This window comes from Osmia lignaria, chromosome 6, assembly GCF_051020975.1.
Source record: "Osmia lignaria lignaria isolate PbOS001 chromosome 6, iyOsmLign1, whole genome shotgun sequence".
NCBI lineage: Eukaryota > Metazoa > Arthropoda > Insecta > Hymenoptera > Megachilidae > Osmia > Osmia lignaria.
In genome coordinates, this window is record NC_135037.1 from 10,206,127 (window position 1) to 10,219,619 (window position 13,493).

Consider the following 13,493-nt stretch of genomic DNA (forward strand, 5'->3'; position numbering starts at 1 on the left):
GTTGTTCCCTTTTATCTGTTCATATTTCTTTGCTATGTTCATCCCTCTAGTTACCTGACTCATTCGCAGGAAGTAATACCTATCGATAGTTTTTTCATCACTGTACGTATTTTCATCTGATTTTGCAATTACAATACTTATATCTCATGTCTGAAGAAATCAATGGAAAGATGTGTCACGTTATCAATAATGTTAAACAAATCAAGTGTGAAAATGTTACTTATTGCTTTATCAGATGAAAAGCAAAAAAAAAAGATCTAATATTTATTTTATTGATTTATTCGATATAGGTATAGAATATTTGGTAGTAATACGCATGTAAAAGTATTACGTCGAACTATCGGTACATAGGTATAATCATAGTTTCAACTATGGTTCTTACACTTATCGTACCATTAACGCGATAAACAATCTCGAATAGATAATAATAACGGTAATCAATACGTTGTGAATGATGCGCTGAAAAGATAAAGATAAAGAAGAAGAAAAAATTCTTTTATCGAAAGATGTATAATCAATATTGAATACACTTTTAATGCTCTACATTTTACAGCAACAAATTCTTGGAAGTGTAAAATTTAAAAATCTCTGTTAAAATTCGTGCCACTGTGCAGATACAATTTCCTGATCAAGTATAAGATGCAATCGTTAAGTCAATGAATTCAACAATAAGATCACTCTGTACGATCAATATCAATTTTCTCTTGTAATTAGAAGTGCCAATTGGCAAATTAATCATCTAAAAGTGTACGGAATAAGCGGATGAGACTGAATAGAGAATTAGTCAATCTGTTAAAGATCACTATAAATTATTCGCAAACTGTTTCTCGTATTGGACAAATGTTTCGAATAGAAATTGTACGTGTTATCAAAAAAGATATACTTACAGTCTAGGAATCGGTTATCTATTTATCAAGATAAAAACGTTACTTTTATAATTTAAAACTAATAACTCAGCATTTTCCTTTTAATTGAAAAAAATGTAATACAATGAAAATTGTTGATAGGTAGGTATGTATCGATTTGTGAAATACTCTTCTTCTGAATAATACCGATCGCAATTTATTCTATATTGCAACAAAGTGTTTGTTTTTCCGTTATCTTGACCGTAAACGAAGCGATTTTCATTATCACATGATAAAACAAATCGCTTATTCTTAGGTGCGATTAAAGGTGGTAGGTTCTCGACGAATTGAATAGCGTCGAAGTTTATATGTATATTACCACTTCAAATCATACATAAGCCATAAAAGATTATTGTATAGTCATTTTGATCAGATTTAAGCAATGTATATGATTTTTCTATACGCTTTTAGCAGATACGATAACTATAATACTTTGATGATTTTGATTACTATTTTGTACCTTCGTATAAGACGGGACTTGTATGAATGTAATAAGAAACTATTTTCGTTTCGTAGGATCCCGAGGCAGGATTTCTCTCAGCTTTGAAAAAATACTTGCCTACGATCACAAAGCATGTTGGATGAACGTTTCACAATGCGACGAAGATGTTCAAGTTACTTGTGAATCATAAAACTGTATAACTTGAAATACATCGAAATTGAATATTCGGCGTAATCCCTGTTTCTTTTGTCGTATCGGCTCTTATCAGCTAATTAAGTGTCTGGCAGATCTACAATATCTATTTTAATTTCCACATCGATCCCGTGCGTATATCTACCTATACAATATAGATACACGTTCACTTGCTCTTTGTTTTCGCGTGTTTTTTAAGCTTGTTTACTTGGTCATTCGAGAAGGTAGTGATGCAAAATAACTTTCCCGTCAAAACATTGTTTCGCCATTGTTCTTCCACGACTCGACGATTTTCCACTTTGGCTACCGCTTACACATAGTACCAGTCGTACATTCTACGTACATAACTCAAGTATAATCGTTTCGTTTTACTACTGTATCATTGACATTGAGAAAGAACGAAGCATTTCCGCCTTTCGAGTAGCCATTACCATGCATTTAGCCTCCAGAGTTCAGAGTAAGAAATTCCCGGAATGGGTCAGAGAAAGTCTGGGTTCATTGTTGTTTCAAAGTTTCTTTCTATCTTCGTTTCGAGTCAGATGGCATACTTTCTTAAACTAATCACCGGCAACTAATGATCATTAATCTGACGAGATACATCATGCCGCGAATGAAAATGAAATCAAGGTTTCTGCTTTCTTGAACATTTAACGTTAAACAACGAAACATAAAAACGTATATAGTTACAATATCAGAAAGGAACACGTGGATGCAAGGTGGAGTCTCGTGTCAATACCGAAACAGATGAGGGAGGTGGTGCAAGTGGCAAGTGGTCAAGTTCAGGGCCATCGAGATCCAATCGGCCATTAAAATTACAAAACAAGATTCTCCGGTGATTCTGTACCAACTTTCACTGTATTCGCGCCACGTTATAAGACACGCCTTGCAAATCGACAACGCGTTTTCGTTATGAGATTCGAATGCAAACTGGAGGGATGCAAATTTTCGAGAATTAACAAAATTAATCTGCGTATATAGCGCAAAGAAATGCTGGCTAGTGTATCGAAAAAGATAGTTGGGTGTTTTACACGGTTGGCGAGAAAAGGTAACGCAATCGCGTCTCCCGCTGCGATAGCAGCTAGCAGCCAGTGACGGTAACGAGAAGGCTAAAGCCGACGAGTTTGCGTTCATGATCATGCTAGGGAAGAGGTAGGCTACTGGCCAAGTTCACGGCTAACGAGATTCAATCTGGTCGTACGTTTCTTTATTCGGAATAGCCAGCGTAAAAGCAGCATCTTCTATTTGCGGAAAAGACGCTGTAAAATCTGAACCTTATCTCAACCCCGAATAACCATCGATATTTTAAAAGCTACGTTTCTTCTCTATAATTGCACCTTCCTCTTGTCGTTATCGCTTTTCTTCTGTTTTTTAAAGTAAGACGTTGCTTTTATTTCATTCAACCCAGAGCAGACCTTGTTTCAAACCTTTACCCCTTCCGTTCCGTTCCGTTTCACGTCAAGCAACGTAGCGTCAACATTTTCTTCGTTAACCAACAGAAGAGTTCTTATTGTTAACGCGTTGGATTGTTCGAACGTATTGAAAAAAATTCATAACGTGTAACGCGAAGGAAAACGCAGTGACATGCAAAAATGTTTTATGCAAAAGAAAGAATCATGTAACGTGTATGCAACTCTTATTTGATGCAAAGTTTTTAAGAATGCCGGAGACCGAAAGGGCTTTGCGAATCCCAAGGTATATTCTCCTTGCTCCGCCCATCGCCGTTTCCACACGTTCTCGTTCGCCACGCAACATAAGCCCCCTTCTGCCGTCTGCATCCTGGAATGCGGTTGTGCCACTCTATACCGATACTCCCGCCTACGTTATACGTATACTCAGCAAAGATGCACACGTAACAACGTAGGTAACAATCTTATGACGGAAGACGCGCAATCGACAAGTAATCCTTCGAAAATTTTATCCAAATTTTGAATAAATAAAGGCGAGTCTCTGAGAAACTATTTGTCCGTCTCGCAAAGGCAATAAAATATCTTTCTTCAAGATTCAAACGAGACAAAGAATCGCCGAACCGCGCTGCGTCGCGTCTTCTTCTTCCTCGTCATCTTTTACAGAGAAAAATTTTCCTAATGCAACGATAGCATTAGACCAAAAGAGCTGAAAGTGTTTCTTTTCATTTATTCGTTATACTAGATCGATAAGTAGGTATTTAATTAATTGAATAAATATTGCAGCATCGTTCGAGGCCTTAAAAATGAAAAGTCAATTTGGACGGTATAGATTTGTGCGTGGATCGATGTCACGGTAGAAGGCTGCTTCGAACTGGTCGTTTATTAAATTCCTCCTCGATGTCTCGAAGATTCGGCGGTTCGACGAATCCACTGTCATCGTATCGAGTACACCGTGAACCAGGTGATCTAGGAGGATGCACTGGATGTATGCTGCAACGACAAACGCTATTCGTACTATTTATAATCGCGATACTAACCTTGGCGTTTGATTTAATATTTCTGTAACCTTGAGGAAAGTTTCAAGTGGCTCGAGTATGTAATTACCTGGTGCATCTGGAGGGGCTGCTTTCCAAGGGTTCGTCGTATCTTCGCGAAAGCATCGTAAAGTCCCGATGCGCGGCAACCATTTTCTGTAGCCGTGAAATTAGCTCGTAATCGGGCGTGCAGATTGGCTCTGACAATAGTTTCACCACGGAGACACGGAAGCTTTGCAACTGTAACAGGAAATTAATGATTTGCCAGTTGAAAGCGTGTATTACTTGTCACCTAAATCGCAATAGAGACGGAGCCTCTACGTTTTCCAGTTTTTTTTCCCAGAAATTATTGTACTTTACCAAGCATCTTTTCGTGGATATTAATCGATCAAGCGATTAACCGATTGAAAGATAAATGTAGATATTTAATGAGAATTGGAATTTCCTTTTAACGATTTACAATCGTCTCGACGTTTGTTACATTTTACTGCAAACATTTACACTGTGATTAAAGAGAATCGAGATAACGTTGCCGGAGAATATACGACAATCGAGCCCAATCGAAGATTTCAATGTAGAACCGCGATTATACGAATGGATATCATCGAGTGTCATCCAAATTGCTTCAATGGATTAACGAGCCTGTTGGCCTCTACATATGAACAACCGTATTCGTGATACGCATACTCGCAAGTATTGTTAGCATGTATGCAATCGAGACGCGAGATCAGAAAATTTTCGATGGCGCAAACTTTGCTCGATTGCGTACGAATACGGGACGTGAAATGAACACAATTGGAAGTTTCATATTCTTTCAGCACACAGTATACTTTGACCTCGCGACTAAGCGTTTTTGGCGATCAAATCGCGAGTAAGCGAACGCATACGCATCGTCATCAACAATGAATCACATGCAAGACAGTTGGTTGCGTGCTGAATACGAAATTCGGTCAACCTGTACAAATTCTTTTTGACTTTGCTAACTTTATGAATTATACCTACGAAACAACCGGATTCTCGTTTCGAACCGTTCTATTTCGTGCCCTTCCGGTCTCGATAAATCGTTTTTCTTTGACAGAAAATTCTGTCAGGCAGTAAGCTGAATTTAATTGGCAACTTCACAATTTGTATTCGGTGTTATAAGTACAAGGTTATTCGTATGATTTGAATGGCCTACTTGAGACTCCCTTTTGGTAACCTCGGACAGATTCTGCTTGACCTGAGATAGCTCGTCTCTAAGAAGTTGCAACGAATGATCGTTTATAGACCTCTCTTGTTCGGCACTCTCGGTCACATTTCTCATCTGTTCCTTCAACATCGTTAACTTCCGGTTGCATCGAGTTCTGAGCATCTCGCTCTCCACCAGACGCTTCTGAAGCTCCTCTATCTTTCGACTGCGCTCCAAAGCGGCTATCTATTTTCAAAAAAATACTTTTACCGCAGAGGTATCGACGATAAATCATCGAATCGGATTTTACGACGTACCTTATAATCCGCTGCTTCCGTCAATTGCGCGCTTAGTTCGCGATTTCGCGATTTCTCCTCCGAAAGTTGAAGCTGCAACCGGTCAATTTGCTTCGATAGTTTCTTCACCCTTCGAATCAAATTTCCGAAATAATATCATTGCACAAAATGTTTATTTATATGTAACGATTTATTCCAGAATATGTAGGTACCGACCGAAGATTAGCTTCGTCTCTCTCGCTTTGCAATAACGATTTCATTCTGACGCTGTCTTCTTGAAGCGACAACTTTCTACGAAGAAGATCCAGATGAAGATCCCTGCGCTGCAATTGTTCCCGAAGCGTTCTTACGCGGCGTTGCAGTTGATACACCACCGATGTCTAACCAGAAACAGAAGGAAAGAAGAAAAGAAGAAAAGAAAGGAAGGAGAGTAACGCTTGCCTAATGACTCGCCAACGATCGAGCGACAGGGTCAGGGGTTTGACTCGCGAAAAGCAAAAATTTCTACTTTCGAAAGTTTACAAGAGGCTTACTTCTTTCATAGAAGGAAGCTCATGGAAAGATCGCTCACGTCGAATCCTCGGTAAGCTGGAGTAGTCGTTGAACGAATACTGCGCGGAGGAGGAATTTGTGACAAAGAAACATACAAGAAACGAGAGCATTAGGAAACAGACTAATACCAAGGGAAGAACGAGACGTTATTACTCTTACCTTGTCCGCCAATTTGTCGGTTTCCAACCTGGCCAGTTGTTCGGCTCGCACCAGAAGCGACTCCGTTTGTAGTTCGAGGCCCATCTCTTCCGAGATCTCGTCCATTTGCATCGCTTTCCCGAGCCTCGCTAAAAACGTAAGAAACTGGAGAAGAAATTCGTTGGCCCGGCCCCGTACGAGTCGCGTTCGTTCAACGAATTACCGTTTCCTTCTCCCTAAGCAGAGACTCCTTCGACAACTCGCAACTGGTCAGCTCGGATTCCAGCTTGCGAACCTTGCTCTCCAGACTCGAACGTTCCTCCTCCATATTTCGCATCTTGGCTACGGTTGTGTCGATCAGTTCGCTCTGCCGATTAGTCGACTCTGTCGCCGCGTTTACCTTTTCTCGAAGATTTTCAATGCTCTGACGGAAGAAGGATAAAACAGAACTTGAAACGTTCCGCCAAGCTGACGCTGATAGAAAAACATCCGAAAAGATAAACGAAATACTAGAGCTTGATCCTTGTTCTCGGCCAGAATTTCTCTGATGCGATCCTTGATGGAATTCTCGTGAGACTCGACGTATCTGTTCGATCCGCTGACGAGTATCGCTAAAGATTCCAACAGATGACGAAGTTCGTTTTGCACGCGGTGCGCCTTTTCTTCCCGATGCCTTAAATCCTCTACGAAAATAGAGAAGCAACTACGAAAATTCGAGCTACGGGCTCACAGATCGAACAAACGGTTCACCTCGTAACTGACAGATCAATGCTTCTTGATTCGATAAGTTTCCGGTCGCGTTGCTTATGCTCCTGTTCGCGTTCACCAGTTTGTCCCTTAGCTCGTTCAACTCCCTTTCAGCCACCCTGTACTGCATCTCAAGGCACTCCTTGTCCTGATAAATCGATTTAGTTACTCGCTGGAAAGTACCTCTCGCGAGATCTGTGACCTACCATAAGATAGAGAAAATAGGTATATACCTGTCTGAAACGGTCCAGATCAATCGCTTGCGAGGACGTTTGTCGTTGAAGCTGATCCTTCTCCGCGACCGCACGGTCCAAAGCATCCCGACAACTTCGGAGATCCATCTCGATCGTCGACAACTGCGTCTCGAGGTTGTTGCATTTCGCGCGAACACGATTCGTCTCTTGAACAAGCTCTTCCGTCTTCTGGATTACCATCTCCGGACTTGGATGAACGGTTTCGCGGTACTCAACGTTCAACGCGTGTGCCAGCTTTCGAGTGAATTCCTTTGAAGAAGAAACATCGAAACGTTACGATTGAAACACCTACAGCAAAAGGGCTTAGGAAATCGAACCTGCAAGTTTGAACGAGCACGCTCTTTCGACTGTATCTCTTCGGACACTGTCTGCTCCAGCTGACATATCTTCTTGTCGCATTCTCGCACCTTTTCCTCGTGATACTTCAAGTCTCTCTGCAAACCCTGTATCGTGATCTCGTTTCTCCCTTGAGTCGCGTACAGAGTCCTCTCTCGTTCTTCCAGTTCCTTTAACGTGCGTTTTTAAAACGTATGCAACGCTTTGATAACTCGTATGATCTCAACGCATTCGCTAGTAGAATTCGCAGACGTATGTATGCCAATCTACCTTTTTAATAATTTAGAAACGCGTTACGCAAACAGACCAAATGTTTCACATACCTAATCTGCCAGAGCTTCAATTTTATTTCTACATCATCGTTTTACTGCATTGTGAAATTACTCACGATTAATTGTATTATCAGAGGGAAAAATCGACGAGTAGGAAATTGCGAATCGATACAGAAATTGCGTATTGGTAAACGATACGCGGAACGCGGAGAGGAATGTTTTCAGCGAACACGTTGGAAAGATAAAAATGATTGATTTGCAAAACGAACGAGAACGAAACGTAACCTGTATACGTTTCTTCAAACTGGAAACGATCGCAGTCTGCCTGGCCGCTTGCTCGCGAAGCTGATCGACCTCTACCTCCAATTCCACGATTCGTTGATCCCGACTTCGAATCAGGCTCTTCGTCTCTTGAAGCTGGATCACAGAGATGTTTCGATCAACGGAACGCTTCGTTCAATATTTCTTATTTCATTCGCTTATTTGCCTTTACTTGCAATTTACCTACCTCGGACACGAGACGGTCCCGCTTGTACTCGAGAGCCGCTAGCTCGCTCTTTAATGTGGTTGTTAAATCGTGATTCATGGCTTCCTCGTGATCGGTCTAAATCATCAGATTCAATGTTCAACCACCGTAATCTCCTTCTAAAACTTTTAATCTTAGATACGAATCAAACTACAGTAGGACATTAGTTATCGAAACATATTTCGGAACAAGACGGATCGGGTTATCGACAATCTTTAGATAACGTTTATTGATGTTCTTCAGTAATCGTATAAGTGATCGATTCTTAAACGATTATTAATTAATTTTCCCGATTATCCTATCAATACAGCCATTTTTATCGTCGTCCAAACGGATCACTTGAAATGAAATAATTTTCAAAAATACACTGCTCCTCGACTGCTCGCGAAGTTACACGACTCTAACTGAATGCTCGAAATGGATATCTCGTGTCTTCGATCGGTTGGTTTCGTCGGAATATTTTTAAACACGAAACTTACCGTTGGATTCGTGTGTACAATTGTTTCGCGTATTTATATCGGAAGCTCGATGATACATTGTGACTCGTTACCTGCAATAACAGCTTCTTTATGCTTTTACAATACACAGATTCGCTTTACCTTAAAGAAAATAAGTCCTGTTAAGGTAACTCTCTGTTGCATGTAATAATAAATGATTTTAAGGACAATAGCAAAAGTAAGAAATTACTTAATGAAAGAAGCATAAACGTCATTTATGATTCGACCGGAGTTTATTTCAAGCGAAGCTACATGTATAAACGATTGCGAACTAGCTTCCGAAAGTATGCGAAAAATGCAAAAAACTCATTAACCAGATTCCAGGGTTCGGAAAAAGAGCTGGTGAAGCGTAGGTGGTGGAGGGTGGTACATCGATAGAGGTGTACAGAGACAGGTAGAATCGATTCCATGGAACGCTATGGCAACCGAAGCCTTGCATCGTGCGCCAGTCGATACGGTTTCAACAATTGCTCGAATACTTTAGGCACAAGCTGTATGTAACGTTATTTCAGTGCAAAGGGTTAAAATATAATAGAAAAGGAAGAGAATCCAGGTGCTAAGGAGGAGGATGGCAAAGCCAAGAAAGCAAGAAGCTCTATGCGCCTGACTGTTCCATAGATATACACAAAGAGTGAACTTTGCCAGTGCGCATACTCGTCTACAGAGAGCTTTGTAATTATTGCAAGTGTTTATTGTAGAGAATAAGCGGTGCGACCGGGTTTGTCGTGGTAAATGTGTAACCTGGAAAAAGGACCTTTCGAGGAGACGATATGCAGAGACTTTGGAAAATCTGTAGATCTTCTTCGTTAGTATCCTTTGGTTCTCGCGATTCCACGATCACCTTATCCCTCTCCCCATCCCTCTTCCGCTCCCAGTCTCTGTCTGTCTCTTCCTTCCTGGACATCTTGACTCGCACCCTCGAGTCCTTTCACCTCGATCAATCGACACCCATCGGATCAAGACGATTCGAAGGAAAGATTCGTCCTCTTTCTCGATATCTTTCGGCGACACTTTTCAGCCGACTGATATGCTTCTTTCAGGTGCAAGCTTGAAAGCGGTAAAGCGTTTCCAACGAGAAGGAAGCGTCGACGCACAGCGAGCGAGCAACCATCGACTTACCAATCCCCTCGGTGCGGCTACCTCGAGATAATCGAAATTCATCGATCCCTAGAGACCACTTTTCGCTCTTCTTTTTAGTTTCCTGGGAGGAAATATCGATAACCACGTATTTCTCGAATAATTAAATGAACTTTTTCTCCTGCAACATTTTTCTTTTAGTTTATGGAAAAGTTTATAGAAAATTCGTGTAGAAACTCTTCTGAAGAAAACCATGCGTCATCCATAGTTTGATAAATAATTATTATTTGTACTAAAAGTTATTTTCGCAAATGAAAACACGAAGTCTCAATTGTACAACTTTTTCGCGATGTTACTGATTTAAGCCAGTGTATATTGATACTAAAAGCCATATACCAGTCGAAACGCATTCTTTTATTACTAAAACAATAACATTTTGTGATTCACAAACATCGCTTCGCTTTTATAGCTAATAAATTTATATGACGCTCATAAAAATGATAGTATTCGTTAAACGCGATTATTTTAATGTTTGTCTTGGAATATAAATCGCGCTAAAACGTTCAAATTTCATAAGAGTACAGAGAGAAAAAGAAAACATGAAAGTTTCGAGAAGCCTGACAAGTGCAGCAATTGCTCTGATAAGCATGTTCACTTATTTAGCAGTAGCCATGGCTGCTCCAAATCCAGTAATTTAATTTTATATTCAGTTCGATCTTATTCAACCACTCCAAAATTCGCTTGATAATTTTAACAAGATTACTTAACTTTTTTTCAGGATCCTGCACTAAATCCGAAAGTTATAGCATCTTTGGTCGGCAAATAAATGAGGAAAGGGCATCGTGGAAATGTTTTGCAGGTTCATTTATACATAAAAGTATAAAACTTCCTTATATATAATTTGAAAATATTAAATTTTCCTTAGAGAATCTTGTTGAAAATTATGTACGAGTTGTATTTCAAGTGTTTCCAATAATTAAAAGAGTATTAGCATGAAATTTCTATTTATTTTTTCCTACATACAATAGGTACAGCTTTTGATTGTTAAGTTTTTTAACAGTATAAATGTTGGTCTGCAATTAAATTCATATTTTTTATTCGAATCGCAGACACAGAAATACTATAGCCATCTATTATCGGAATAGAAAAGTAAATTTTAGTGTTAGTCGGTATCTAGTGAGTTGTGTTACCATGTTACAGTAAAAAATTTCTAATTGGCACCATTGCTCAATTCCCTTTATTTAGGGACATAAAGCATTTCCCCTACGTATATAAATAAAACAGCTGTTAGCTTCAAAATGGCGGTGGTACGAAATTAGTGCCGGGTGTCGAATATAATATAAACTTTTCTTTCTTAGACACTTGTCTAACATGTTATTTCCACTTTCTCATTTGAGTCGTAAGAACTTTGACACGTTATTTAAAACCTTTTCAAGTCACCATGTAAATATTCCATCGTCTTTCCACTTTGCTCGATACTTTATAACCTATCCTAACCTTATACAAATTTAAATTTAGGTAAAAACGCTGGTTAGAACGGCTAAAACGAAAAGAAAGACAGTCGAAGATGAACCGGAAGAAGGCAAGAAAAAAGGAATACCGATAATAACGTGCAAAAGACCAAACTTCAATTTCTACAAAGGCGATAAATATAACAAATGGAAACCAGTATTAGCCAGCGAGTCATGGAACCACAAAGGCTCCAGAGGCGATTATTTTTTCATACATCCTTATGACATTGTATGTTATAGTTATAATCTATACTTTCTGTTTTATTTCTTGTACAATCAATATAAACATAATTTGTTTTTTAGAATAACGACAATGAAACGGACGAGGAAACTAACGTTAAACAATTTGAAGATTTTAATTTAGATCTTTCTTTATGTAAACATATAAAAACTTTAAATATAGAAAAACCTTTAGAGATTCAAAGTTTAGCGATACCACCAATTCTTCATGGTCATAATACGCTAATAGCGGCAGAAACGGGATGCGGTAAAACGCTAGCTTATGTTTTACCGTTAATAACGCAAGTTTTGAGATGGAAAGAAATGGGGCAAAGGGATGTCAATTGTCCATTGGGTTTAATCGTGACACCTTCCAGAGAATTAGCAGTACAAATTGGGGTTTGTAATCACAGCTTAATTTTGAACATTTGTTCTGATACTAGCAATATATTAACAAAACAGGTATTATTTCGTAGCTCGAGTTAATCAAGATCTCTAAATGTCTTGGTGTTAATACAAAAATCATAACTGGTGGAAGAACTAAAAAAATGATGATGGATCCTCCTGTTGGAGATGTGGACATTCTTGTCTGTAGTTTTGGTGTTATTAGTAAATTAACTACTGTTAGAATTTACAATCTCAAGTTCGTAAAATTTGTCGTGTTAGATGAAGCTGATGCTCTACTCCATGTAACATTTGAAGATAAACTAAAAGTTTTCTTAAGCAGAATAACGGTAAAAAAATAGGCGTTTAATTCCTTACATATCTATCAATAAATATATTAATGCTTGCTCTAATCCATGCAGATTGGTTACCGTCAAGAAGAATCCGAAGATAGATTACCGAATAGCGCTCAACTTATTTTAGCCTCTGCGACAATTCCCAGGCGATTGGAAAATGTCTTGGGCCATATCGTGAATGTAAGTAACTTTATTCAAATTAATTTTGCAATGCACTGTTAACGTATTAATGTATTTACATATTTAGATGAAATTTGTTTACAGCTGAAATCTTTACAACACGTAACAACAAAAAATCTGCATAAAATATTGGTCACACAAAAATTTATGAGATTAGGTTCAAGTCAAAAGCCAATGGAACTTTTAAAATATATAAAACCTAAAGTATCGAATAAACAACCCGTAATTATATTTAGCAATCAGACCGGTACATCCTATTGGCTTCATATATTTTTGCGCGAGTGTGGTATAGAGGCTACAAATTTAAGCGGTGATATGCCATTATACGTACGACAAGGAAAATATGGGGAATTTTTAAATGGCAAAACAAGGGTATTAACAACGACGAACGCCGGATCCAGAGGTTTAGACACAATAATGGTTAATCATATTTTAAATTACGATTTCCCACTCGATACATCTGTTTATGTTCATAGGTATGCAATTTAAATAATCAATAATAGAAAAGTTGTGCTTAAAATCCAGACGATAATCTTATTGTATCTAATTTATTTAGATGCGGCAGAACCGGTAGAGTAGGTACAAGAGGCGAATGTAGAGTGACGAATTTCATTAGTAAACCGGGAGAAATTGCCGTGGTTCAAAAAATTGAAAGGGCTGTAAGAAAAATGAAAGCAATTCCTATCTTTAATCTGGTCGAAACGGATGAAAAAGATGAACAAGTGGTAGAAGACCAATACATTGGGGAAAATATCGAAAACTTGGACGACGTTGAAAATGTTCCATATTAAACTGTAAATATTTACTACATTGTATATAAATAAAAATAATTGACGTTTCATACAAATGTACCATCTTTTTAGACGCTACTGTTGCTTGCTTTTCTTGTAACTGTGTAACGCCAACAAATTTACCGATACGAGAAAGTCTTCGAAGAAGCCCTTGCAACGACTCTCGATAGGATCAAAGAATCGACTGAACGTCGTTGCCCTTAAATCTGT

At 38.8% G+C, this 13,493-nt stretch overlaps 2 protein-coding genes across 5 annotated transcripts; one reads left to right on the forward strand and one right to left on the reverse strand.

Moving 5' to 3' along the window:
• Window positions 1-8: 8 nt before the first annotated feature.
• On the reverse strand, window positions 9-9,669 carry LOC117607639 (coiled-coil domain-containing protein 170). 3 transcript variants are annotated; one of them, XM_076688540.1, is made up of 16 exons: window positions 9,520-9,669; window positions 8,251-8,346; window positions 8,028-8,159; window positions 7,452-7,640; window positions 7,114-7,383; window positions 6,884-7,028; window positions 6,644-6,816; window positions 6,357-6,557; window positions 6,155-6,298; window positions 5,977-6,054; window positions 5,660-5,823; window positions 5,465-5,573; window positions 5,157-5,393; window positions 4,050-4,219; window positions 888-3,935; window positions 9-150 (listed from the first exon to the last, which is right to left on the reverse strand). In XM_076688540.1, the coding sequence occupies exons 1-15, from the start codon at window positions 9,667-9,669 to the stop codon at window positions 3,794-3,796; spliced, it is 2,400 nt and encodes a 799-aa protein (XP_076544655.1). In that variant the 3' UTR covers window positions 9-150; window positions 888-3,793. The 3 variants fall into 3 exon arrangements, with proteins under 3 accessions (XP_076544655.1, XP_034187467.1, XP_034187468.1); XM_034331576.2 differs by having other exon boundaries at window positions 120-459; XM_034331577.2 differs by lacking the exon at window positions 5,977-6,054 and having other exon boundaries at window positions 120-459.
• A 1,453-nt stretch (window positions 9,670-11,122) lies between these two features.
• Window positions 11,123-13,492, forward strand: Dbp21E2 (putative ATP-dependent RNA helicase Dbp21E2). Of its 2 annotated transcripts, XM_034331815.2 has the most exons (8): window positions 11,124-11,285; window positions 11,361-11,582; window positions 11,657-11,971; window positions 12,049-12,306; window positions 12,379-12,492; window positions 12,577-12,968; window positions 13,049-13,286; window positions 13,356-13,492. In XM_034331815.2, exons 1-7 carry the CDS (start codon window positions 11,214-11,216, stop codon window positions 13,281-13,283), a joined length of 1,608 nt encoding a protein of 535 aa, XP_034187706.2. In that variant the 5' UTR covers window positions 11,124-11,213; the 3' UTR covers window positions 13,284-13,286; window positions 13,356-13,492. The 2 variants fall into 2 exon arrangements, with proteins under 2 accessions (XP_034187709.2, XP_034187706.2); XM_034331818.2 differs by lacking the exon at window positions 13,356-13,492 and having other exon boundaries at window positions 11,123-11,285; window positions 12,577-12,895; window positions 13,049-13,212.
• Window position 13,493: the final 1 nt, after the last annotated feature.

What these genes read in the sequence shown, in the direction of transcription:
- LOC117607639 (XM_076688540.1), bottom strand. Translation starts at nt 9,669, where the DNA reads ATGTCCAGGAAGGAAGAGACAGACAGAGACTGGGAGCGGAAGAGGGAT. An exon ending in ATTGATCTGTCAGTTACGAG is followed by an intron (nt 6,817 to 6,883) that starts GTGAACCGTTTG and finishes CTATTTTCGTAG; the next exon opens with AGGATTTAAGGCATCGGGAA. An exon ending in CGGAAGCAGCGGATTATAAG is followed by an intron (nt 5,394 to 5,464) that starts GTACGTCGTAAA and finishes TTTTGAAAATAG; the next exon opens with ATAGCCGCTTTGGAGCGCAG.
- Dbp21E2 (XM_034331815.2), top strand. Translation starts at nt 11,214, where the DNA reads ATGTTATTTCCACTTTCTCATTTGAGTCGTAAGAACTTTGACACGTTA. An exon ending in AAACCTTTTCAAGTCACCAT is followed by an intron (nt 11,286 to 11,360) that starts GTAAATATTCCA and finishes ATTTAAATTTAG; the next exon opens with GTAAAAACGCTGGTTAGAAC. An exon ending in AATTAGCAGTACAAATTGGG is followed by an intron (nt 11,972 to 12,048) that starts GTTTGTAATCAC and finishes ATTATTTCGTAG; the next exon opens with CTCGAGTTAATCAAGATCTC.